Here is a 27,728-nt window from a genome sequence, read left to right on the forward strand (position 1 = left end):
AAAGTTGAACTTGAGGGGTTAAAGTTGTTTTGGTTAAGGGGCTAAACATGTCATTATTAAATTTGAGGGGCTAAAGTTGTTTTAGTTAAGGGGCTAAACATGTTTTTACCAAAGTTGAGGGGCTAAACATGTCATTATTAAAGCTGAGGGGCGAAAGTTGGTTAATGCCAAAGTTATGAGGCCAAAGTTTGTTGATGTGACAAAATAGCATATTTATAGTATATATAATTATAACTAACACAGTCATAAAGATTTAAAAATGGATATGTTTATAGTCAACACAACCTCACATGTTCAACTAAATTTCTTTTATCGACTCGTACGCAGTACGCAGCTTCTTTCGGCCCGTATTAAAACATGACATGAGCACATATGTTTAGTATTTTTTTTTCTTTATCTGGTAATGTTAGATAAACAAAAGACATCAAAGGAGGAGGCGCGTGAGATTCAGCTTCGAGAGGAAGCTAACGTACGTGAGAAGGTCATGAATATACAGAAGAATCTTTCGTTGTTGCTGAAAGCTTTAGGGGAGATGGCTATAACTAATCCTGTTTTCACACATAGTGAATTACCCTCCCTGGTTAGTTTTTATATTTCATAATATATGACAGGTGGCAACGTGGACCTGTGTATGGGTACATCGCAAAACGGGTTGGTTTAGTTAGAGCGTTCTCATTGTATGCACCCAAAGACCAAAATGGTGTAAATTTTGAAGCAACACTATTTATCTGACCAAATTTCATAATTCTTATATTCTTATATTTGTTAAATATTCAACCATAGATCTATAAAATAGTATTATTAACACATTCTCGTTCAGATCTTTTAATAGAGTACCTTCTTGATTTTAATTTTTAAGTTAATATATTTGTTACTAATAAATTAAATGAACAGTTATTTTTTTGAAAGAATTAAGTAGTACCATATTGGAATAAAATGATTTGTATAAAATAATACAGTTGAAACAAGTTATTGTGTAAAATTGATTTATCTAGTGCAATACAGTTGAAACAAGTTATTGTGTAAAATTGATTTATCTAGTGCAAGAAAATGGTCTAAATGTTGGTGTAAAAGTTTGGTGCATACATTTGGAGAATTGGAGTTGTAATAATAAATTTGGAGTAAGCATCTTCCATATGTATAGTTCTTGATTTTGTTCTACGCATGATCATAACCCAGGTCAAATTTGTCAACCCGTTGCTTAAATCAGCAATTGTTAGTGAGGTGGCATATGAAACAATGGTGAAGCTATCAAAATGCACGGCACATCCATTGTGCAATTGGGGATTCGACATTGCTACTGCTTTAAGGCTAATTGCAACTACCGAACCTCACGTTTCGTGGGACCAACTTTCCTCTCTTAGTGAGGGTGATACTGGCAGGTCATCATTAAGTCTTTTTGAAAGAGTAATGCATGCGATATCTGTATCTTGCAAATCTGGCCCGCTTCCGGTGGATTCTTTTAGTTTTGTTTTTCCGGTAAGTTTTACTAATTGTTCACATCACTTGACCTTAATTATCTGTAGAAGTTGTGTAAATTATAAAAGATCTTACTTTATATTAAAAGGTGACTTCTAGAAAAATATCTTTTAGACAATACATATATATTTTCCATGATCAAACTCCAAAGTATCATTTATTGATTTTTAGTTTGGATTTCATATGCGAACTATTGGTTAAAACATGCATATATAATGTTCAAGGGCATTTTCACAATTTGCTTAATGATAAATAAGTAAAATAAAGCAAAAAGTATCAAATATTAATGTCTAAGGGTAGTTTGGTAAATCTCTAGATGTGAATATGCTAACGGAGTAACGGATGGATTGGGTTGAAAGTTGCCAAAAGGTTTTTGTTGTATGTATATGCCTCCTAAATTGTTCTATGTGAAGATTTAGGTTATTATTGTTATTATAGAGGCTTTTAAAGGTTGCACAAAACTGTGTATATGGGTCAAGGGGTGCAAATGAGAGCTCGGCTCGGAAAAAAGCTCGTTGAGCCGAGCTTAAGTGAGCTCGAGCCCGAGCCTAAAAACAAGCTCGTTTAGGATACGAGCCCGAGCCTTGCTTATTGAGCTCGAGCCAGCTTGTGAGCCTAAACGAGCCTTCTATATATATAAGTTTCTATTAATAATTACTATTTACTTATTAAAATTTTAAAATGTAACTGAATTATATATAAAATAGTACTTATAATTGATTAAATAATAAATAATAAACGAGCCGAGCTCAAGCTTTAGGAACAAAGCTTGAATCGAGCCGAGCTCGAGCTTTCATAAGTAACGAGCTCGATCTTGAGCCTGATCAAGATCGGGCTCGGCTCGGCTCATTTGCACCCTTCCCGGCAACTAACCCAGCCCAGCTTGTTTTGATCTGTTACTCACCCTATCTATCTTGCCATCTCTATGTTTCTTGAATACCTTTTGTTTTTAACTTGTTGCATTGTTTTCAAAAGATACTGGAGAGAATACTATCATCTCCTAAGAAGACGCAACTTCATGATGATGTACTTCGAGTACTTTTCCTACATATGGATCCAGTCTTACCCCTCCCTAGACTTCAAATGCTTTCAGTTAAGTTTCTAACGCATCGCATTTATCTACCATCTATTGTTTTATTTATTTATTTTGCGTGACATGTATATTCTATGCTTTTTGACAGGTTCTATATCACGTGCTTGGTGCCATTCCTTCATATCACGGATCTGTTACTCCAGCATTAAATGAGTTGTGCCTTGGTTTGTCACCAGAAGACGTTGCACCTGTATGTTGTATTTTACTATTAACTTTAATATTAATTTAATGGGTTAAGTTATTCTACAAAGGCTCCTAGACGTAAGAAGTGTAAGAAGGCTTTATAGAGTGACAAGTTTCCAAGAACCTAAAACCGAAACCCACTACATCACCACCCAAAACCTAAACACCCACCCACCTCACCACCACCGAAAAACCTCCCTCCCCCCGCGGCAATTTTTTTTTGGGTGGGGGTGGGGGGTTTAGGTTTTTGGGTGGTGGGGGGGGGGGTGTTTAGGGTTTTTTTTTTGTGTAGTGGGTTTATTTTTAGGAGCCTTTGTACACTTCTTATTTTTTGGAGGAGTTAATTACTGTTTCGTCCCTGTGGTTTGTCAAAAATCACTATTTCAGTCCATTAGTTTAAAAATTGTGATTTCAGTCCCTGTGGTTTCACTTTCATAACCATTTCAGTCCACCTCGTAACCATTTCAGTCCCTGTATTTAACAGAATAATGGATTGAAATGGTTACGAAAGTAAAACCATATGGACTGAAATGGTTACGAAAGTGAAACCACATGGACTGAAATCGCAATTTTTAAACTAATGGACTGAAATAGTGATTTTTAACAAACCAGAGGGACGAAAACAGTAATTAACTCTTTTTGGAGCCTTGTATTTGATCCTAATCCTTAATTTTAGAAATGTAACATGTTTAACTTTTCTGGAAATTCTACATTCAGGCTTTATCTGGTGTTTATGCAAAAGAGGTTCATGTGCGGTTAGCTTGCTTAAACGCTGCAAAATGCATTCCAGCTATATCCACCCGCTCTGTTCCCGAGGATGTGGATATTGCCACCAGCATTTGGATAGCTCTACATGATCCTGAAAAGGTATCGTACAATTGAAAGTTCTTTTTTTTACGTTGCTGTATTATGTAATTATTTTTTGTAGCAAAAGGATAATAGGTAATTCAATTGCTCTTAAAGTTATAGATACAAGTTTTAAAATTTGTTTGATAAAATATCCAAGGTATTGAAGATAAATTTTAAATGTTGTAATTTGTTTGATCAAAAATATTTTATTTTCTTATTGTACATGTGTTGTGTTTATATCTATGCTTCGATATTTATCACAAAGTGGGAAATGTTAGCCAACAATAGAATATTTGGTTTTTAATCATGGTTCTACTTTACTATATAAAGACCTATTGACCATTGTTGTATGTAATGCTTATTGGATATTCCAGTCAGTGGCTGAGGTGGCAGAGGATGTGTGGGACCGTTACGACCACGAATTTGGGACCGATTATTCTGGACTCTTCAGGGCTCTGTCACATGTTAATTATAATGTTCGAATGGCTGCTGCTGACGCACTAGCTGCTGTATTAGATGAGTACCCAGATACATTACAGGTGATTACAATATTTTTAAAGGTGGCACTTGTAAATGGGTTGATTTGGGTTTTGTTTTCATCTCTAATGGGTCAAATGAAACTGGTCAAATGGGTTTATTACTGAGTCAGCCTATTTTGCTACCTTAAATATTCATATCAGAGGATTTGGTGACTTTTAAACATCTTAGAATTGTTATCTTACTTACAGATTAATGTTTTTTTTTTCAGGAATCTTTAGCAACTTTATTCTCTCTTTATCGTGATGGTGGTATTGGTGAGGGAAACATTGATTCTGGTTGGATAGGCAGACAAGGGACTGCATTGGCTTTACATGCTGCCGCTGATGTACTTAGAACCAAAGACCTTCCAGCTGTCATGACATTCTTAATATCCCGAGCGCTGGTAAATTATTTTGTTTTTGAATGATTAGGGGCTGTTTGGTTTGTGGGTATGGGCTTAATAGTACAGAAAATTAGATTACTATTGAAATAGTACAGCTATTGCAATCTAAGCAGTTAATGCCGTAAAATATCGGATATCGGTCAAGGACCAATATTTGAGGTATATCGGTCAAGGACCAATATTTGAGATATAGGTTATCGTGGTGGGAACTGATTAAGACTTAAAACACTAGCATTTAACAACTAAGACTTGAAACAATAATAATAGTAATTAGAAGAAAGACGAATGGCAGAACTTAGAAGAAAGGTACTAATATCGGGAATATCGGTGATATATTGGTCAAATATCTGAAGTACGGAAATAGCAGTCAAATATCCATCAATATCGCCGATAATATTGGTACCGATATTTGACCCCGATATTCTACATCGGGACCGATTACCTCTATATCACCGATATTAACTGCATAGTTTGCAATCATATTTGACAGACTAATTTTTGTAAATTACTTTTTCGCAAGAAAGGCAAGTAGACTTGTGCCAGTTTTTCAGTTTTCATTGCTACCCAACCCGCCAAATCCACCCGTTTTGGCAATTTTATTATTAAATCAAGCAAATTTATGGCCACGTGTAGGTCGTCGTTTTCGTATAGCTTGACCAAATATCATTAAGTAGCTTTGACTAGATGCTTATTTATATTCAACTGACATGATTTTACTTTTGTGATTTATATTAACTTGCTTTTTTATACTTAACTAAAAGCTCTACTTTTTATTTACGATTTTTCTAACGTAAACGACACCATTCTCCAAGTGAATATATTTACTTGTAAATGCAAACAGACTTTCAAATTTTTTTTTGGTAATGTTTGGTTGGTATTATAACAAGCAAAAACTAGAATTTACTTAATATAGTGCATACCCTGATTCGAATTTGTTTTTATAATGTCAACTACAGGCTGATACCAACGCTGATGTTCGAGGAAGAATGATCAATGCCGGTATCATGATTATTGACAGACATGGAAAGGATAATGTCTCATTGTTATTTCCTATATTCGAAAACTACTTAAACCGAAAGGTCTGTGTACATTTTAAATTTCATAATTAATCAAAGTAATTAAATGTACTCACAGATAGATTATTGACTTAACTTTTTAGGCATCAGACGAAGAAAAATATGATTTGGTACGTGAAGGCGTGGTCATATTTACTGGAGCTTTAGCAAAACATCTATCACAGGTTTAATATCATTTCATCAGCCATCTCTTAAAAAGGAAATTTTTAGTGTTTTTTTTCTGTCATTATTTTTTTAGTTCTATTATAACGGTTCTTGGAAAACAGGATGATCCTAAAGTCCATGCTGTTGTAGAGAAGTTGCTGGAGGTGCTAAACACTCCGTCAGAAGCTGTTCAGAGGGCAGTTTCAAGCTGTCTCTCTCCTCTGATGAAATCAAAACAAGTATGTCGTATATTTTTTTCTATTCATAATTCATGTACCATACCAATAATTGTTGAAATAGGAGAACACACACAGAATATATATATATATATAGACTAGGTTAGAACCCCGTGTATTACACGGGTTGAATAAATGTAATTTTATATATTAAATAATAAAAAAGTAATATCTTTGAGAACCCCGTGTATTGTACGGGTTGAGTAAATTTAATTTTATATATTAAATAATGAAAAAAATTACGTTTTTAAGAACCTCAGGTGTTATACGGGTTGAACACATGTAATTTTATATACCAAACAATAAAAAGTTGTATCTATATAAATCTTATGTATTATATTGATTGAATAAATCTAATTTTATATACTACATAAAAAAAGTTATATTTAACCTCTGTGTATTACACGAGTTGCATAAATGTAATTTTGTGTAGTAATATCTTTAAAAAACTAACGCATATACTCGATATACGATGGATGGGGTGATTGCGGTGATGGTTCTTATAAATGTCACGTAAACATAGTGATTACCGTATTTGAGTTGAGAATTGAACACGGAAATAAAAGTATAGAGCCAATAAACATTGATTAATATTTATGTTTACCCCTTATAAACATTTTTTAAATAGGTTCTACACTTAACTACTTTAGTTTAATAAAATAAATAAATCATTTACATTATATTAATTTATTTATATCAAAGGGATTAGTCCAAGCGTTATGTGATGTGTTAACCATATAAAAACGCACGTTTTGACGTATCCGATTGAACTCAATATATCGTATAGTTGCATTGCGATTGAATTAAAGCGTAATGTAAATCGAATTTATATCGTACAATCATAACGTATTATACGCGACCCGACTAACTCGAATTTATAACGTCAAGGCAAAAACTCTTGAGGGGGTCAAAGTGGCATTTACAAAGTTCATAAAAAGTTAAGTGGTTAAAAATTGCGTTTTCTGAACTTAAGGGCTAAGAAAGGGTAAAGATAAAATTTGATAAAGTTTTTGGATAAGAATGAAACTATAACAAAGTTATAAATATTATAAAATATTATACTATCTTCTACACAAATTGTTTAAATTTATATTAAATTTAATTTTATAATTATTTTTTAGTTGATATTGATTATCTATAAAAATAGATGGCTTCAATGAATGACATGTGTCCATTCATTGGTTTCTTTTATTATATAGTATAGATGTGTGTGTGTGTGTGTGTGTGTGTGTATAGGGTAGATCATGTGAGAAGCACTAAGGTAATTGAGAACCTTGAGAACAATTTTGGACCACACATTTTTCCTATACAAGAATGCAAAAAAATGCATTTTTTTTTTGGAAAAATCGCAGCTTCTTTTGTCAGTTATTTTTTAGAATTTATTTTGGATATATACACATGTTTATATTGTCAATCTTTAACTATACATATATGTACATACGTGTTTATAATAGAATCAAAAGTATTGTACACCTATATTTGATTTTGTGTATATATATATATGTGCAAATGTGTATTAATGATTGTATGTATATGATTCTAAACGCGTTTTTTTTTCTAGTGTACATGTGTAAAATGCGTGTTTAAAGTTGAAAATCATACATATATGTTTCATAATATACACATATATAGTTTAAAAATTGACAATATACACGTGTATAATTAAAAATTGACAATATACACACATGTATATATTAAAAAACCAAAAAAAAAAAACTGTGCGATTAGAAGTAATTTTTTTTTTGGCTTAATGTGTGGTCCAGAATCGTTCTTATGGTTCTCAATTTTCATGTGTTTCTCTTAGGAATTAGGATCCCTACTCTCTTTATTTATACATAGGTATATTTGTATTTCAATTTTCAACTCAATTTTTATTTACCGGTTATTGTTTGCCATTAGGAAGATGCAATGTCACTTGTTACGAGGCTATTAGATCAGCTGATGAAGAGTGAGAAATATGGGGAACGTCGTGGAGCAGCTTTTGGCCTTGCTGGCGTTATTAAAGGTTTTGGAATTTCTAGTTTGAAAAAATATGGGGTTGCCACTGTGCTACGTGAAGGACTTGCAAATAGGTTTGTTCTTACTGCTGAAAAATAATAAAAAAATACAACTATCATAAAATAATAACCTTTTATGTGGAGACGACCAAAGTATTCAACCTTGTCATTAAAAAGCGTGCCGAGGTGTTGGAGGCAGTGTCTCTAGTGCTTCACCAAGCCTAATTTTGTATGAAAGACCGTTTTTTATTTTTATTTTTGTAATAGCACAGGTCTGTTGGGCCCTCTTATAAAAACTCAGCCCAAGTAACCTTTTGTAAAAAACCAACTAAATTTTAAATTAGATAGCCCGTTTTTTAATCATTTTATTTTCTGCCCTTGTTTTTTTTTTTTTTCTAATTAGGATTTCAAAAATTTCTTAAATAAGTCTCTGCAGACTACTTGTATCTAGGTAGTTTTTAGATTGTACCTAGAGCTTTCTTTCTTCATTATTCATGTTAATACTATTTTACTTGTACCTGGTTAGAATTTGTATGTATCTGTAAGTAGTTTATTAGTATTTTTAACACCAAACACCTCAAATACGTGAAACTCTTGCCTCATGCCTCGCGATTTGGCTGTTGGGACCTAACTGTTTCAAAGCGCTTCACGCTTTTTAAAACCGTGTGTGTATTTTGTTTGACTTGTTCTAAATTCCAACCTCTTTAAAAAGTGTTTTTTAATCAAAAGTTGGTGTAGATGAACCCAAATAAAGTAGTTCCAACATAAGTGCGTATCTATATAAATGTGTGTGTGTATATATATATATAAATGTATGTATATGTATATGTATATATATATATATTGTATTTACAATTATTTTTTAATGTCAAAAGATAAAATATAAAATTTTTAAAATTAAAAAAAAAACAAAAGAATAAATGGGTAAATTGGCAAAATCGTCCCTGAGCTAACGAAATTGCCAAAATCGTTCATGAGTTGGATGGAAATGGCAAACAAAAATGAAACATCAGGGTCCAGTTAAAAAAAATCTTATTTGGGATGTAACAGGCAAAATTGCCCAAACCTCAGGGACGATTTTGGCATTTTACTCTAAATTAAATCTTGTTGGTTGGTTTTTGTACCTTCTTTCTCTCCCCTTTTCTAGTTTTACAGCAAATGCCGTAGTAACACATAGTTTTGGTCCTTCAATTCTTATTTCTTAGGAATTCTGCTAAATGTCGCGAAGGATCTTTGTTGGCATTTGAATGCCTTTGTGAAAAGCTTGGGAAATTATTTGAACCGTAAGTGTTCAGAAGATTTTACTTTTTTTTTTTTAATAAGGCAAGTTACATGAATCACTCTGTAAATTTTCTCTCTATTTTACAGGTATGTAATATATTTGCTACCATTGCTTCTGGTTTCATTCTCTGATCCAGTGATTGCTGTTCGAGAAGCTGCTGAAGGTGCTGCTCGTGCTATGATGTCTCAACTCACTGCCCAGGGGGTTAAACTTGTCCTTCCATCACTTCTAAAGGTCCTTATTTTCTTTTTTTATTTTCCTTTTTGTTTGCATGATATTTCGAGGACATTGAAGTTCAAGCTTCTCTTTTATAGAATAGAGTAAAATGCCATTTTCGTCCCTGAGGCCAGTTTTGTGGTTTTCGTCCAAACGTTTGTTTTTCCGCATCTGGATCAAAAGGTTTGAAATCTTGCCTTTTTCATTTGGCTCGTTAACTCCATCCATTTTCTACGTTAATTCAGGGGTATTTGCGTCTTTTTGTTAACTTAAAGGGCAAATCAGTCTTTTTCACTTTATGTACAAGCATTTAGTATAATGTACAAGTATTCAAAAAATATCCTTAAGTTAACAAAAAAGATGAAAATACCCGTGCCTTAACAGAGAAAAATGGATGGAGTTAATGAGCCGGATGAAAATTTCAAGATTTCAAACCTTTTGGATCTAAATTTGGAAAAATAAACTTTTGGACGAAAGTCACAAAACTGGCGAAACCTCAAGGACAAAAATGGCATTTTACTCTATAGAATATTTATATCCGAAGTTTTTAGTTGTAATTATATTGTCGATTTGTCTCTATGTTAAGGAATAATGATGCATAATTTTGCCACCTCATTACTTTGTATGGCCATTTGAGATTCTTATTATGCATGATTTTTCAGGGTCTTGAAGATAAAGCTTGGAGGACAAAGCAGAGTAGTGTTCAACTTCTTGGATCTATGGCGTATTGTGCTCCACAACAACTTTCTCAATGTCTACCTAGGATTGTGCCAAAATTGACCGAGGTATTTTCGACAGAAACATTAGTTGTACTTTGTACAACTAGAAATGTTCAAATTTGTTATCTTTTTATGAATCAACTAGATTTTTGACCCATGGCGCGCGTTGCGGCGGCATCGTCGTGTTTGAGACTTCGTTTTACGCGTTACGATGATGACATTAACGCGTGATGCCCGCGCGAGACGAGACTCGTTTTTTACTTTGTCACACGTTACATACGTGACATTAACGTCGTTAGGCATAGATAAAGAAGAGTATGATGTCTCGCATGTTGCGGTGTGCAGTCTTAAAAGTAATTTAAACAAAAGAATTGAAATGTTGGAGAAGATGAGGTAGTAAGTTGTTAAGTAGAAAAAATGGGGGGTTAAATTTGTCAATTATCAAAAGTTAGGAGTCAAAGTGTCACTTACCAAAAGATGATGGTTAAATGTATTAAACTTCTAAAGTTAGGGGGAATAAGAAAAATGCATGGCCGGAACCACCGACCATGCATTTTAAGATATAGAGTAATTCATTTCAGTCATAATTTAAAGTCTTTAATTAAACTGATATATGAGGTTTTATGCATTAAAAATTACACGTTGGGTGCCTTCCGACCTTGTTGGCTTGTCGTTTTAACTTAATAGTTTTTATAAATTGTAACCCGATTGAACCTATCATAAGTACCGGGTCGAGCTTGCCACCTTTACTATTCATTAAATATGGTCAGATGTCTAAATAAATGTCCGATTGATTCCAGGTGCTAACCGATACTCATCCAAAAGTACAATCTGCTGGGCAGACAGCACTCCAGCAGGTCTCACTATATTCTTACAATCTACTGTTCAGGTTTAAAATAAATAAATTCTTATAAGTGTATGTATATATAGGTTGGCAGTGTGATAAAGAATCCTGAAATCGCTTCTCTGGTTCCAACTCTTTTATTGGGTCTCACAGACCCTAATGACCATACAAAGTATTCCCTCGATATTCTTCTTCAGGTAACCCCTTCTATTTTTTGTTTTTTGTTTTTTTTTATTAATGAAAAATATACACAATTTTTTAATATTGTTGGGTGTTTATTGATGTTTTGTAGACAACTTTCATTAATTCAATTGATGCTCCTTCACTTGCTCTTTTGGTACCAATTGTTCACCGTGGATTGAGAGAAAGAAGTGCAGAAACAAAAAAGAAGGCTGCACAAATCGCCGGGAATATGTGTTCTCTTGTCACTGACCCCAATGATATGCTTCCTTATATTGGATTGCTCCTACCAGAAATTAAAAAGGTGTACTTTATATGTACATACAAATGCAGAAAAATGACTTTTTTGCATGTTGCAACTTGCAACAAGATGCTCAACCAATCCTGTTGTCATTGTACAGTGCTATAGTAGGATATAGTGATAATCAGATATTTGTTAATATTGTTCAATACATGGCTTATGACAGGTGTTAGTGGATCCAATTCCTGAAGTTCGGTCTGTAGCAGCGAGAGCTGTTGGATCTCTGATAAGAGGAATGGGTGAAGAGAATTTCCCAGATCTTGTTCCATGGTTGCTAGATACACTCAAGTCTGACGGTAGTAATGTTGAACGCTCTGGTGCTGCTCAAGGGTTGAGTGAGGTCAGTAGCTATTTATTTTTTTTATTGTTGTTGTTATTATTATTATTGTTTGTGTTATAATTATTATATAAGTATGTTGTGCCGTTAGTACGTAATAGCTGTGGTGGTTTTTACCCATATGCCCTATAAACATGACAATTCAGACCAACATTACATCAAATGATTATATATATATATATAGGATTAGGTTCAATAGTGAACACTAGTGTAACTTGCGAACTGAGTGAACTAATCCTGGCCATACACGTGTGTAGATCAATGGCCAGGATTTGATGTTGAAATACACTAGTGTATTTTAGGATTTGATGATGAGATCCTGGCCATACACGTGTGTAGATCAATAGCCATGATTTGTTCACTCAATTCGCAAATACACTAGTGTTCACTCTTGAACCCCGCCCTATATATATATATATATATATATATATATATATATATATATAGAGAGAGAGAGAGAGAGAGAGAGAGAGAGAGAGAGAGAGAGAGAGAGAGAGAGTGTATTGTACAATATCCCTTAACGTACGATGCGTACGCGATTAGTATATAACATGCGGATTGAGTGATATAACATGCGGATTTTGTAAATTTTTTGGCTTCCGAGTTTGGGAAGTCCGAGTTTATGAACATGTCCGAGTTTGTGAAGTCCGAGTTTATGAACATGTCCGAGTTTGTGAAGTCCGGGTTTGATAAACATAACATGCGGGTTTTCGTCTTTTGAGGTTATAACGTGCGGATTTCTAATCGCATACGCATCGTACGTTAAGGCCAATTGTACGTTAACTGACCCCTATATATATGCGCGTGTGTGTGTAGTAACCTCACCATACATGGGTAACTACTAAGATTAGAGTTGCGTATCATTACTACTAGTCTATAATAAGCCAGTCATATTTTAAGGTTCCGATTTCACTTTCAGATTCCGGTCCAATTATTCGGACCAATATTAACAAACGATCTATCTTTTTCCAGGTTGTGGCTGCTCTTGGAACAGAGTATTTTGAGAACCTTCTTCCTGACATTATACGTCATTGCTCTCATCCAAAGGCACCTGTGCGTGATGGTTATTTGACACTTTTCAAGGTGAGTCAGGTTTTTTAAATTGTCAGTTTTATATGTTTGTTGTATGCTTGCTAGCTGGAAACTCATATGTTTATATTTTTCTTATAGTATCTGCCTAGATCATTAGGTGTACAGTTCCAAAACTACTTGCCTCAAGTGCTACCATCCATCTTAGATGGTAAGTATCATTTTCTGTTGACATTTTGAGATAAAACACATCATAATGGACCCATTTATAAGTGGGTCAAACTTGCTAATTATAAGAGTGTGCGTATGCTTCTTTAAAGTATATCTATATTAGGTCTCTTACATTTTAATGATCTTTTTCATAATACATTTGACATTGATAATCAGGTCTTGCGGATGAAAATGAATCTGTACGTGAGGCTGCACTTGGTGCAGGTCACATACTTGTGGAACATTACGCTATTACGTAAGTTGTTTGTTGATTTGCAAGAAACCGGTGGCTTTTAACATAATTATTATAGGTGCTTTTATTTATTATGTTTTTCTCAATTTTCGGCCAGGTCTCTGCCTTTACTTCTTCCAGCTGTAGAAGACGGTATATTCAATGATAATTGGCGTATCCGTCAAAGTTCTGTGGAACTTTTGGGTGATCTCTTATTTAAGGTACATTATTCTCATATTTGTGTATCTTTTTTAGAACCTATTATTTATTACTTAAAGTTTTTTTTTATCTAGGTTGCTGGTACTTCTGGAAAAGCACTTCTTGAGGGTGGCAGTGATGATGAAGGTGCAAGTACAGAAGCACAAGGGCGTGCTATTATCGAAGTACTTGGTAAAGATAAACGTAATGAAGTGCTTGCTGCTCTTTATATGGTCCGGACAGATGTCAGCCTTTCAGTTCGCCAGGTATGATATTATTTCTGGGTAGAGCTGACCGAATCAGTTGTTCGGGCGGGTTGGGTAACATGTCGAAATGGGCAGGTCTGGTTGACCGAAAAAGCTGAAAAATTTTTGTTCGTCCAGATTTACTTATTCTAAAATAACTATTGTCAAATTAATTCGCTCCCAAAAGTTATAATTCAAATTAATATCTTAGTTTCTCCCAAAATAGTTCCAACTGTAAAGTGGTTCCTTTTTATTTACTAATTTTCTTTTTTACCCATGTTTACCTTTATTGAATATTATTATTATTATTTGTATTCTAAATGCATTAAAGGATAAAATTTTCCTTAAAGAGTAAAGTACACGGATGGTCTCTATGGTTGACCAAAATTTTGGATTTGGTCCCTAGCTTTCCAAAAGTACACGTATGGTCCCCATGGTTTGCACTTTGTGACATATTTAGTCTGCAACTTTTGCCAAAAGTACACGGATGGTCCCTGGGGTTTGCATTTGTAACATATTTAGTCCCTAACTTGGACCTGCTGAAACCGTTAGATTTGTTAGCTGGGGAGTAAATGCATTACAAAGTGCAAACAACAGGGAGCATCAGGTACTTTTAAAAAGCTAGGGACCAAATCCAAAATTTGGTTAGCCACAGGGACTATTTGTGTACATTACTCTTTTTCTTATATTATGAACATACCTAACATTGTATCGTTTTGCTATTATATGGAGGGATTGTCTTTTTTTTAGTTTTCTCATTCAACCAGTTACATACGAAAAAAAAAAAAAAACAAATCATCCCACTCATAAGTAAATGGGCCAAATATGAAAGTTAAGGTGTCTAATATGGAGTTGTATGTGTTACTTTTGCAGGCTGCTTTACATGTATGGAAGACTATCGTTGCAAATACACCCAAAACATTAAAGGAGATAATGCCAGTATTGATGAATACCCTTATCACTTCTCTTGCATCACCATCCTCCGAAAGGCGACAGGTCTTTTGTTTTTGTCATATGTTTTCTAAGGTTTTAGTCTTAAGTTATTAATACACACATTTCGGAAACTGAATTATTTGTTATTTATAAAAGGCTGCTGGACGAGCATTGGGTGAGCTTGTTAGAAAGCTTGGGGAGAGAGTTCTTCCTATGGTTATTCCTATTTTGTCTCGAGGCTTGAAGGACCCTGATTCTAGCAGAAGACAAGTATTTTACTCTTTTACTATTCAACCCTTTGTTATCTTTATCTTGAAAGTTAAGTTAAATTAATTAGTATATTGTTTTTATTTACAGGGTGTCTGCACTGGTTTAAGTGAAGTGATGGCTAGTGCTGGTAGAAGTCAGTTATTAAGTTTCATGGATATGCTTATCCCCACCATCCGTACAGCTCTATGCGATAGGTATGTTTAGTTTTTTGCAGTGTTTTTGTTAGTTATAGTATTTGTACGATTAGGATTATTTATTTATGTGTTATACTAATTTCTCCTACAGCGAGGTTGAGGTTCGTGAATCTGCTGGGGTTGCATTCAGTACTCTGTATAAGGTACTCTACTTTATATTTATTTAGCCTTTTTGACCGATTAATAAAACATAACTCGAATTGACCTTTTGTGCTTTACTTATTATATCATTTATTTTCTGTAGAGTGCTGGAATGCAAGCAATTGACGAAATTGTTCCAACTCTTCTCCATGCTTTGGAAGATGATGCCATGGCAGATACTGCCCTTGATGGTCTAAAACAAATTTTGAGGTATTAAGAACCAACACAGTGCCACACTACCACCATATTAGTATTTTTTTAATTATTTTGTGTAAACAGTTCTAATTAAAATACTAAACTTATTACATTATAAAACAGTGTCAGGACTGCAGCTGTGTTGCCTCATATACTGCCAAAGCTTGTTCATCTCCCACTCTCGTATGCAGCCTATAATTCATTTAATTTTTTAGACACTTTGGTTTATGATGCTAATCGTCAGTCGAAACATGTTTTCTAGTGCCTTTAATGCGCATGCTCTGGGAGCTGTTGCTGAGGTGGCAGGTGCTGGTTTAAATGCTCATCTGTCAACCGTTCTTCCTGCTTTGCTGTCTGCAATGGGAGATGATGATCATGAGGTATATATTACCTATAATTTATATAATCTTATATATTGTACTACATCCCTGCTTGTAATATTGATGATAGCTTTATTTCTAAATTTTTTTATACGCAATATAGGATGTCCAAAATCTTGCAAAGAAGGCTGCAGAAACTGTGGTGTTGGTCATTGACGATGAAGGGGTTGAATATTTGATATCGGAGCTTCTTAAAGGAGTTGGGGATAATCAGGTATTGGCTGGCTGTTATGATTATTTTTAATATATACTAGTGGGTTACCACCCGCGCTCCGCTGCGGGTTCAAAACGTAGATAAAAATAAGCAAATCGAGAGAGTTAAAGTTATTTGATGTTTTAGTTAAGGGGTTAAACATGTCACTATTAAAGTTGACGGGCTAAACATGTCGTTATTAAAGCTGAGGGGATAAAGTTGTTTATTATTAAAGTTGAGGGGCTAAAGTTGTTTTAGTTAAAGGGCTAAACATGTCATTATTAAAGTTGAGAGGCTAAACATGTCATTGTTAAAGTTGAGGGGCTGAAGTTGTTTATTATTAAAGTTGAGGGGCTAAAGTTGTTTGATGTAGTTAAGTGGCCAAACATGTCATTATTAAAGTTGAGGGGCCAAAGTTGGTAATTATAAAAGTTGAGGGGCTAAACATGTCATTGTAAAAGTTGAGGGGCTAAAGGTGTATAAAGCATTAATATTTTGAAAAAGTTGGTATCCCAATATTGTTTGCTGCCCCTCTTTATAATATGCTTTAAATTGACACATCTTTTACAAATTTTGATACTGTAACTCTTTCTTAGTTCTATTAAAGATAATATTATTTTCAAAAGTAATGGTATATATAAATGACATTCATTTAATTCTTTGTTTAAGTTTGTTTTACTCAAGTTAAAAAAATGTCTCAATAACTTTATATAATTTTAAAGTTTGTGACCGTAAAATTTCATCTGTTTTTAAACATATCTAGTATTAAAAATAGTCACATCTAAATTAAGGTATCATTAATATGATGTTTAAATGTAATTGTACAGAAAAAATAGAAGTGTTATAGAAAAAAGACATAAGTAATCCGTTAATCGATTTTTTCGATGACCTGACCCATTGACCGGTCAATGTCTATCTTTCTATCTATCTCACAGTGGTGTTACAACTTGCAGGCTTCAACAAGGCGCAGTTCTGCATATTTAATTGGTTATTTCTTCAAAAACAGTAAATTGTATCTGGTGGATGAGGCACCAAATATGATGTCCACACTCATCATCTTACTGAGTGACTCCGATTCTGCTACTGTATCGGTAATATATATATTTTTTGAACTTATCATTTCTTGTCATCTTCTTATTTATGTATCTTATAATCTATATGACAGGCTGCCTGGGAAGCACTTTCACGAGTTGTTGGTTCAGTCCCTAAAGAAAATCTTCCGTCATATATAAAATTAGTCCGTGATGCTGTTTCCACATCTAGAGACAAGGAACGTAGAAAGAAGAAGGTGAAAATAATTTATATTGTTAACAGCACATGCATATTTTATTTTCAAGTGATTGCTAATCTGTCAAATTCTGAACTCCTATATTTGTTCTAAATAAAAATAACTTTTTTAAGTTTGTAAACAAATTGAGCTTTCACTCCTTTTGACAGTAGAGCAGATTACTTCTACCCAACATTGTCTAATATCAAGGTTTAAAAAAACGGAAACGAGTTTCGAGGCGTTTTCCTTTCGCCTCACGAGGCGTAAGCCTCGAGGCGAACCGAGGCGTAAGCCCGAGGCGGAGTTAAAAAATAAATACAAATATTATATATCTTATAAAAATAGTAATACTAACTAAATTCATCATCAAAATAATCAAAAACACACATGAAAAAAGACATAAATTGCTTGAAATTGACACAAAAACTCAAAGACATCAAAAACAAATATCAAAAACCCCTGAGGCGCACATACAGTATAAACCCCCTGAGGCGCGCCTCAGAATCGTTTTTTGGCCTTTTCGCCTCGAGGCGCACGCCTCAACCGTTTTTTAAAACCATGTCTAATATGGGATCTTTATCTACTTTTCTTGGCATATTGCTCTTATTATAAGTGTGTCAAATATGATTGCAAAAGTAGCATTATTTTTGGTAATATCCCTTTTTTTTAATCTAAAAGTACTCTTGGGATGAAACATAACCACTTCTTCTTTACAGCTTTACAACCCTTTTAGCATTTTATTAATGCACTTATACTATACTTTTACTTTTAAATGAACATATATTGTCCTTTTAACACTAAAAATCTGTTGATGAATGTACAGGGTGGACCCATTGTTATACCTGGTTTTTGTCTCCCAAAAGCTCTTCAGCCATTGCTTCCCATCTTTCTTCAGGTATGTCTTTATCTTTGTGTTAACTTAGTTGGAAACAAACATTTATTAGTCGCTTTTACTATAAACGTTCTCAAGAGCAGCAAAAGTATCATCCATAATCTTCATAAGAAAAGTGTATTGCTTATGATCTATGTAAGGAAAGACCATCATGACTTTCAATAGGGGTGTTCATCGGGTTTTGGTTTCTGGCTTTTTGGGTCCGGTTGTTCGGGTTTTTGAATGAGAAAAGGTGACCCAATAACTGACCCATTTAAAGTTCGGGTTAGGGTTATTCAGGTTCGGGTTCGGTTTTCGGGTTTAGATGTAAAATGAATTTAAATCTTCTTTTTTACAAAATATCATCAAAACTCAAACATAAGTTTTGGGACTTTTGAACATTAATGTTCCAAATGCTACAAATTCCAAACTAGAACACATCTATAAAAAAGACAATAAGTGTTCGGGTTTTATTTTGGGTTTAAAGTTTCTGGTCTTTTGGGTCGGGTTCGGGTGGCTTTGAATTCGGGTTTTGGATAAAAATGGACAGCCATATTCAACATGTATCTTTGAAATATTCATAAACATAAAGACATCGATGCACATGTGAGACATTTGACATTGACAAACCTTTGGTGGGCTTTATATTTGGCCCAACTTCAGTTCAGTTTGGTTATTTGGGCTTTGTTTGACTGAATGTTTATCCCAATGAAATTATCATTTTAACAAATCTGAAATTATAAATCCGTGCTTGATTCTTATATTTCAGGGCCTGATAAGTGGGTCGGCAGAATTAAGAGAACAGGCTGCGCAGGGTCTTGGAGAATTAATTGAAGTAACAAGCGAAAAAGCGCTCAAGGAGTTTGTTATCCCTATTACAGGGTAAGTAACCTACTTTATTTTCTGAAATCTAATGTATTAATATTTTTTTAAAGTATTATTATTATTATTATTATTATTATTATTATTATTATTATTATTATTATTATTATTATTATTATTATTATTATTATTATTATTATTTAAAATATAATGATGTATAGTTTATACCTTTTTAAAATTATTATTTTAGTTATATTGTTTTTTTCTAAATAAATAATGTATTAAACAAACTTTACCTGGCTTTCGATTCATTCGAACCGTTTTCTAACAGTGTTTTATACCCTTTTGACTTATTATAGACAAAATAATACACAAATTGAAGCTCTCTTTATTGTTTTCTTTTTTTTAAAGACTAAAATACACAGGTCCCTATGGTTAACCAAAATTTTGGATTTGGTCCCTAGCTTTTCAAAAGTACACGGATGGTCCCTGTGGTATGCACGTTGTAACGCATTCAGTCCCCAGCTAAACAAATCGAAAGGTTTCAACAGGTCCAACATGGGGACTAAATGTGTTAAAAGTGCAAACCATAGTGACCATCCATGTCCTTTTGTCAAAAGTTGGGGACTAAATAGGTTAAATCTGCAAACCACAGGGACCATATGTATACTTTAGAAAGCTAAGGACCAAATCCAAAATTTTGGTTAAATCACTGGGACCATCCATCTACTTTACTCTTTTCTTAATGACTATGTGAAAAGTTTTTATGTGGTTTTCCTTTTCTTGACTTTTGTGTTTTACTTCGGTTATTTCAGGCCCTTGATTCGAATTATAGGCGATCGTTTCCCATGGCAAGTGAAAAGCGCTATTTTGTCAACTTTGACCATCATAATCGGAAAAGGTGGAATTGCTCTAAAACCTTTTCTTCCACAGCTACAGACCACCTTTGTCAAATGCTTGCAAGATAGCACAAGGTATGAATTCTTTTGTTGATTTTATCATTTCAACTAGTATTTTGACCCGCCGTGAGTTGCGGCGACGTCGAAACTTAAAGTAATTCGAACTTATACAGTCAGATATTTGACCCGGCTCGTTTTCAGACAAAATTTACGTCAAAACGTAGAGCAACTGAAAACCCACATGAAAGTAAGCCCGAAAACTAGGGGTGTTCAGAATATGATTCGGATTCGAAAAATTCGAAATTCGATTCGAATTCGATTAATAAGGTTCGAATTCGAGTTGATTCGTATTCGAGTCTAGTAATCAAATTCGAATCGAATACGGATTTATGATTTTTAATTCGATTCAATTCGAAATTTGAATTCAAATTTTTATAATTTTTAACATATGTATATACACACACAATGTCACACCCCCAAAATCCACCTGCGGATAACACCCGCTTCGAGGGCGTGACCGACCAGGATCCAGCCACCAATTATACCGAATACTTAAGTTGATAACAAAAGTAATACTTACTATTCATAAGCTTAGTAAATATTAAGTTCAGAGTTTAAAGTTTTAAGTTCCAAAATAGCAACAAGTAGCGGAAGCATAAGTACGGTAGTTTAAAACAAAGTTCATGATTCAAAATAAGGTAACGCCCAACACAAGGGTGAACCGACACTACACGTTCCCAAGCTGCAAGCTCCTTCGTCACTGGTTACCTGCAAAGCATGCAGTAAGGGGTCAACAATAATGCTGAGTGAGTCCACTAGTTGTCCAGTTTTAATTACCAAAAACTTTGTTTCACCGGTTAATTTATCCGTTTATACATGCCCTGGGGAGCTACCCCAAAAGTTAGCGACTAAACTGTTTTTCCAATACCGAACACTAGGTAACCGTTGCGTATCCGCAGGATGCCCCGATGTCAATGTTCTATCATCATTGACGGATTTCTGAGTACATTAGTTCACGACCGTCCCAAACCAGGGCACGGTGTGAGGCTGGTAAACACCTAAATAGCGCTATCAACTAATAACCCGCTCGCCTAACCCGGCGACTAATCGGTATTTGTAGTAGGGACTTGAGTGATAGAGTTTCGTTTAGTGCCGTTAGTTGCAATGCGTATAAACAGTAATTAACCAAAAGGTTTCCCAATACCCGGGAAGGAAAGGTAAGTTTTGTTCCCTATAACTAGGGAAGGTATGTAAATGGTATCCCCTTTTACCAGGGGATAGGGTTGTTAGTCTCGTGTCCCAAACCACCGGGACGCATGCTTTTAAGTTGTGAACTCACCTTGGGTTGCTCGGTAGGTTTAGGTTACTTGTCAATCACGTTGGTCACCACGTCCTAACATGGTTACCGGTATAGGTCAGGTTCGGTGTACAAGCATTCACGTAAAACACATATAGGCACGTAACTAACACGTATCAAGCATATAAGTAAACAGTGGGTTACTGGGCCGGCCTAAGTAATTAAGCAGTCAACAGCAACACATAATCCAGTCAACAGATAGTCCAAGTTAAACACATATGGGCCCAGTAACCAAAATGAACAGCCCACTCGCAACCAGCTGGTCTCGAGTCGCAACCAGGTGGTTTCGGCTTGTCACGCTGTGGTTGCGAGTCGTAACCGTGGTCTCGAGTCATCATGCTGTGGTTGCGAGTCGCAACCGACGTAGTCTCGAGTCGCAATCACGTGGTTTCGACTTGTCATGCTTTGGTTGCGAGTCGCAACGGTGTGGTTTCGAGTCGGAATGCTGTGGTTGCGAGTCGTAATGCCGTCGTTGCGAGTCGTAATCTGTCACTTTCATGTACACGTGATGATGCAGATATGACAGTCCAAATTGTACCAAGAATTCAGGCCCATAATAGGAAACAACCAATAATATTTCACTAACACTTTGCCTAATCTGAATATTAGTAAAGATAGATCAAACTTTGCCATTTTTACATCTTCAAACCATATTCAAACAAGTTCATGTAGTGTTCATAGTTTTCTAGGGTTTTTATATCCAACAAATCCATATATTCATGAACCAAAAATCACATATTTTTAACAAGATCATGATGCACAAACAAGAAAACATACATTTTATAATCTTGAACATAGTTTTGGTTGGCATAATCATTCCTAAATCACTATACTTTAGCCATCTTTAAACATGTTATATGAGGGTTTTCACATATGACCAAACTTCACAAATCCTCCTAAAAATCATGCAAAATACTACTAACCAAACATTTTTCTAGTTCATGTACATATCATTCAAGCAAGAATACAAGGCATTTCTAGTTCATAATATTTCACAAATCTTATACACCAAGAAGATAACACTAACCGGTTATGAAAGGAGGGCCGAGAACAAAGAGAAGAGAACCGAGAAGATGGAGTATACGAGTGATGGTCTTGACCGAGTCCTTGTCCGAAATCCTTGCTTGAACCGAAAGAGGAAGTAGAGTGGTGTTGTTGTTGAAGGTTACTAGTTGAGAGAGAATAGAAGTGTTGTGGGTTTGTGTGTTGTAACAAATGAGGGAAAGTGAGGAGAAGGTGGGATATATATACATGGGGTGTTTCGGGTTGGGCTTGGGGGTTTCGACCCAAACCGGTTACGGCCCAAAGGCCCACTCGCAACCGAGTGACCCACTCGCAACCGAGTGGTTGCGAGTCGTGGTCTTGGGTCGTGGTTTCGGCTCTCATAAATATATCTATACTACATACATACATCACATATCATGCACAAAATCACGTTTCCATTTAATAATATTTATATACACACAAAATATTACAAGGTGATCGTTCGGAAAAACCTCGAGTGTCACATTATCCCCAAGTTTTAAGAACTTTCGTCCCGAAAGTTGAAGCAGCCACTGCCAAGCTAGCGTGTTTCAACGGGGTGTCACATCATCCCCCCGTTAGTTTGGAATTTCGTCCCGAAATTCGGTTGTAGCTTCAGTGCTGGGGTTTTCGTTTGGGAACAACTGGGGATACTTGGACTTCATCTGGTCCTCCCGCTCACAGGTAAACTCTGGGCCGCGCCGTGAGTTCCAACGAACTCGTACAAGGGGTATCTGGCTACGTTTGAGGGTTTTGATTTCTCGATCCGTGATCTCAATCGGTTCCTCAGTAAAGTGTAGCTGTTCATCAATCGTCAGTTCCTTAAAAGGAATCACAAGTGTTTCATCCGACAAACACTTCTTCAGGTTAGATACGTGAAAAACGTTGTGCACTGCACTCAGCTCTACAGGCAGGTTTAATCTATAAGCAACCTTACCGATTTTCTCGGTAATTTCGAATGGTCCAACATACCGTGGATTCAGCTTGCCCCGTTTCTCGAAACGGACCACACCCTTCCAGGGTGAGACTTTAAGTAGAACCCGGTCTCCGACCTGGAATTCTAGTGGTTTCCTACGCTTATCAGCGTAGCTTTTCCGACGGTCACGAGCTGCCGCCATGCGTTGCCTGATCTGGGAAATCTTTTCCGTAGTATCTACTACTAGTTCTGGGCCTGTGAGTTGACTATCACCGACTTCCGCCCAGCAGAGAGGTGATCGGCATTTACGACCGTACAATGCCTCAAAAGGTGCCGCCTGAATACTAGTGTGATAGCTGTTGTTGTAGGAGAATTCCACCAGCGGCAGATGCTTCTCCCAGTTCTTGCCAAAATCGATCACACATGCTCTAAGCATGTCTTCCAGGGTTTGGATGGTGCGTTCAGACTGCCCATCCGTTTGCGGGTGATAAGCGGTGCTCATGTCCAAACGTGAGCCAAAGGATTTGTGCATAGCTTGCCAAAACTCGGAAGTAAAACGAGCGTCTCGGTCGGAAATAATAGAAGTTGGCACCCCGTGCCTGGAGACTACTTTCTTTAAATAGATTTCTGCCAAGGTTGAGAACTTGTCTGTTTCCTTAATGGCCAGAAAGTGTGCAGACTTAGTCAATCGATCTACTATCACCCAAATAGTGTCATTTCCGCGTTGGGATCTAGGTAGCCCTGTAACAAAATCCATGGAAATCTGCTCCCATTTCCACTTCGGGATTTCCGGTTGCTGTAGTAGGCCTGCTGGTTTCTGATACTCGATCTTGACTCTTGCGCAGGTCAAACATTTGCCAACATAGGCTGCTATGTGGGCTTTCATGCCAGGCCACCAGTAGGTGGTCCTTAAGTCGTGGTACATCTTATCTGAACCAGGATGTACTGAGTAACGGGACTTATGGGCTTCGTCCATCACAAGTTCTCGTAGATCTCCGTAAAGTGGGACCCAAATGCGCCCTGCCACATAGTAGGCGCCGTCTTCTTTCTGTTCCAGTTGCTGTCTCGATCCTCGCAGGGACTCAGCCCTGATGTTTTCCGGTTTCAAAGCTTCAATCTGAGCATTTCGGATCTGGGTAGGGAGACTAGACTGGATAGTAAGTTGTAATGCTCGCACGCGCCGTGGTATAGTGTCCTTTCGGCTGAGGGCGTCTGCCACGACATTGGCCTTGCCCGGATGATACTTGATGGCGCATTCGTAATCATTCAGAAGTTCAACCCATCGACGTTGTCGCATGTTTAACTCCTTCTGCTTAAAGATATGCTCGAGACTCCTGTGATCGGTGTAAATGGTGCACTTGGTACCGTACAGGTAATGTCTCCATATCTTAAGCGCAAATATCACTGCTCCTAGCTCCAAGTCGTGTGTTGTGTAGTTCCTTTCATGTGTCTTAAGTTGTCGAGAGGCGTAAGCAATAACTTTCTCGCGTTGCATCAACACGCAACCGAGTCCATGAATAGACGCATCGCAGTAGACCACAAAGTCGTCAGTGCCTTCAGGTAACGAGAGAATAGGAGCACTGCAGAGGTTATCCTTAAGCCTCTGAAAAGCAGATTCCTGTGCTTCATTCCACTTGTAGGTGACGCCTTTCTGAGTGAGTGTAGTGAGGGGTTGTGCGATCTTTGAGAATCCTTGAATGAATCTGCGGTAGTAACCTGCCAATCCCAAGAATTGGCGAACTTCAGTGGGAGTCTTAGGGGTAGGCCAATTCTTTATAGAGTCGATCTTAGCTGGGTCGACGTGGATTCCATCCTTGTTAACCACGTGCCCAAGGAAATGGACTTCTCGAAGCCAGAAGTCGCATTTCGAGAACTTGGCATACAGTTGCTCATTGCGAAGGAGTTCGAGGATAAGGCGTAGGTGCTGTTCATGCTCTTCCTGACTTTTCGAGTAGATCAAGATGTCGTCTATAAACACGATCACAAATTTGTCGAGGTAGGGTTTGCATACCCGGTTCATGAGATCCATGAATACTGCAGGGGCGTTGGTCATTCCAAAGGGCATAACGAGGAATTCATAATGACCATAACGAGTTCTGAATGCGGTTTTGGAAATATCTTCATTACGGACCCTTAACTGATGGTAGCCTGATCGCAGGTCAATCTTGGAATAGTAGCTTGATCCTTGCAGTTGATCAAACAAATCGTCGATTCGCGGGAGAGGGTAACGATTCTTGATGGTAACCTTGTTCAACTCACGATAGTCTATACACATTCGGAACGTGCCATCCTTCTTCTTAACAAAGAGTACCGGTGCTCCCAGGGTGATGAACTAGGACGGATAAATCCTTTATCCAAAAGTTCTTGTAGTTGCGTCGAGAGTTCCTTCAATTCTGCGGGGGCTAGTCGATAAGGCGCACGAGCTATAGGCGCTGCTCCGGGAGCTAACTCGATTTGGAATTCGACCTGACGATGTGGAGGGAGTCCAGGTAATTCCTCAGGAAATACTTCGGGGTAGTCACGCACTACTGGAAAATCTTCAATCCTCTTTTCCTTTTCCTGCGTGTTGGTAACGAGTGCTAAGATAGCGGTGTGCCCTTTTCGTAAACACTTCTTGGCCTTCAAGAACGAGATAATGCCGGAGATTTCTCCACTTTTGCCACCTTGTACCATGAGGGGTTTGCCAGAACGGCGAGGAATACGAACTGCTTTCTCCTGACAAAGGATCTCAGCACGATGCTTGGATAACCAATCCATACCAATAACGACATCGAAGCTTCCAAGAGTAACAGGGAAAAGATCGATACTAAATGTCTGACCAGACAACTCTAGTTTGCAACCCTTGACAACGTGTGAGGCCTCGATGTTTCTACCATTAGCTAACTCGACGAGGTGAGGAGAACTTAGTAACGAAAGCGGACGCTTAAGCTTCTTACTAATACGTAGAGATACATAACTAGCATCGGCACCAGAATCAAATAACACAGAAACATAACGATCATCGAGTAGGAACTTACCCGTCACAACATTGGGGTCATTCCTTGCTTCTCCAGCTCCAATCACAAAAGCTCTTCCTCTAGCACCATTCCCAGCATTGTTGTTCTGATTGTTGTTCCCAGCTCCCTGATTATTGTTGCGATTCTGGTTCAGCTCAGGACAATCCTTCTTAAAGTGCCCCTCAGCTCCACACTTAAAACATGCCCGGTTGTTTCCCTGCTGCTGTTGCTGTTGGGGTTGTTGCTGATTCTGTCTAGCTGGGAACTGACTTCGACAATCCTTGGCGTCGTGCCCCATCTTGTGGCATCGCTGACACTGGCCCTTGTTACATGCCCCATTGTGGTGCTTGTTACACTTGTTGCACTTAGGGTAGCTTCCCCGGTAGCCACCCTGTTGTTGAGTGCCCTTGTTGTTTTCGGTTTTCCTTTGCTGCGCTGGGGCCTGAGTGGGGTTAGCATCCTTGCTTTGACTTCCTTCCCACTTACGCTTGCTGTCACTAGAAGTTCCGACGGTAGCACTGATCCTTTTGGGCAACCGGCCCTCTTCCACGGCCTGATCAGTGAGTTTGTGAGCAAGTCGAACAATCGGCTGAATGGTAGTGTGGTTGGCTGTAGTGACATGGCTTCGAATCTCTGGAGCCAAACCTTTGATATACAGTTCGATCCTTCGGTACATTGGTCGTGACATGTTCGGGCAGAGAGCAGCATAGTCATTGGACAACTTGGTGTAGGTTTCAATCTCTGACCCAACCATCTTGAGCTCATAGTACTCGTTCTCAAGCTTGTGGATGTCATCCCGGTGACAGTATTCATCCTTAATCATATCCTTGAAATCCTCCCATGCCGTAGCATTTGCAGTTTCCAACCCAAACATCTGAATCTGCGCCTTCCACCAAGAAAGCGCGCTTCCTTCAAGCGTAGCAGTAGCAAACTTCACCCAGTTCGCAGGGGGACACTCGCAAACAGCAAAAACAGCTTCAATTTTCTCAATCCAATGCAGAAGACCTATGGCACCCTCAGTGCCGTTGAAAGGGAGAGGCTTGCAATCCATGAAAGTTTTGAAAGTACACACTGGTGGTTGCGCAGGTGCATGCTGACCTGTTCGTGAGAAGCGAAGCGTATAGGTTTAGAGGCGAAAAGTCGATGTGGCGGTAGGATCTAAACATCCTAAAACAACGAGCTTACCTATAGGGTGAGCTGCGAAAGCTGCAGCCACTGTGTTGAGCAGGTTAGTGAACTGAGCCTGTGTCATGTTAATGTTTCCTCTTCCGCGTCCACTCATTGTCTTCATAACCAGAAAACTCGGTATGAGTGTGATGCCGTAGTGTAACGAGAATGAGATAGAAAAGAGAGGTGTATCTATCTAGTTAGGCACACTAGTACGTATAGCATAATAGGAAACATAAAGTAAGCAACAAGTAAACACTGGTCCGAGCTATGAGGTCAAAAGTGTTGAGCCTTGCACTTGGAGTGTAGTGTCGTCGCGAGTCACGGGTTAT

General features: G+C 37.0%; 1 protein-coding gene across 1 annotated transcript in view; it reads left to right on the top strand.

The window, feature by feature from the left end:
- The window catches only part of LOC110940899 (protein ILITYHIA), a 45,461-nt gene that overhangs the window by 10,280 nt on the left and 7,453 nt on the right, over positions 1-27,728 (top strand). The window contains exons 17-52 of the mRNA XM_022182465.2: positions 411-580; positions 1,180-1,479; positions 2,455-2,571; positions 2,661-2,762; positions 3,473-3,622; positions 3,979-4,143; positions 4,353-4,526; positions 5,483-5,605; positions 5,686-5,766; positions 5,869-5,985; positions 7,882-8,054; positions 9,185-9,262; positions 9,348-9,495; positions 10,140-10,262; positions 10,997-11,053; positions 11,127-11,237; positions 11,333-11,524; positions 11,688-11,861; positions 12,831-12,941; positions 13,029-13,098; positions 13,275-13,353; positions 13,448-13,550; positions 13,623-13,793; positions 14,646-14,768; positions 14,862-14,975; positions 15,063-15,169; positions 15,261-15,312; positions 15,414-15,520; positions 15,629-15,688; positions 15,768-15,885; positions 15,989-16,099; positions 17,032-17,169; positions 17,244-17,366; positions 18,169-18,240; positions 18,986-19,098; positions 19,854-20,012. Coding sequence (XP_022038157.1) covers positions 411-580; positions 1,180-1,479; positions 2,455-2,571; positions 2,661-2,762; positions 3,473-3,622; positions 3,979-4,143; positions 4,353-4,526; positions 5,483-5,605; positions 5,686-5,766; positions 5,869-5,985; positions 7,882-8,054; positions 9,185-9,262; positions 9,348-9,495; positions 10,140-10,262; positions 10,997-11,053; positions 11,127-11,237; positions 11,333-11,524; positions 11,688-11,861; positions 12,831-12,941; positions 13,029-13,098; positions 13,275-13,353; positions 13,448-13,550; positions 13,623-13,793; positions 14,646-14,768; positions 14,862-14,975; positions 15,063-15,169; positions 15,261-15,312; positions 15,414-15,520; positions 15,629-15,688; positions 15,768-15,885; positions 15,989-16,099; positions 17,032-17,169; positions 17,244-17,366; positions 18,169-18,240; positions 18,986-19,098; positions 19,854-20,012 — 4,486 coding nt within the window. The remainder of the gene's footprint in view (positions 1-410; positions 581-1,179; positions 1,480-2,454; positions 2,572-2,660; positions 2,763-3,472; positions 3,623-3,978; positions 4,144-4,352; positions 4,527-5,482; positions 5,606-5,685; positions 5,767-5,868; positions 5,986-7,881; positions 8,055-9,184; positions 9,263-9,347; positions 9,496-10,139; positions 10,263-10,996; positions 11,054-11,126; positions 11,238-11,332; positions 11,525-11,687; positions 11,862-12,830; positions 12,942-13,028; positions 13,099-13,274; positions 13,354-13,447; positions 13,551-13,622; positions 13,794-14,645; positions 14,769-14,861; positions 14,976-15,062; positions 15,170-15,260; positions 15,313-15,413; positions 15,521-15,628; positions 15,689-15,767; positions 15,886-15,988; positions 16,100-17,031; positions 17,170-17,243; positions 17,367-18,168; positions 18,241-18,985; positions 19,099-19,853; positions 20,013-27,728) is intronic.

Source organism: Helianthus annuus, chromosome 5 (assembly GCF_002127325.2).
Source record: "Helianthus annuus cultivar XRQ/B chromosome 5, HanXRQr2.0-SUNRISE, whole genome shotgun sequence".
Classification (NCBI taxonomy): domain Eukaryota; kingdom Viridiplantae; phylum Streptophyta; class Magnoliopsida; order Asterales; family Asteraceae; genus Helianthus; species Helianthus annuus.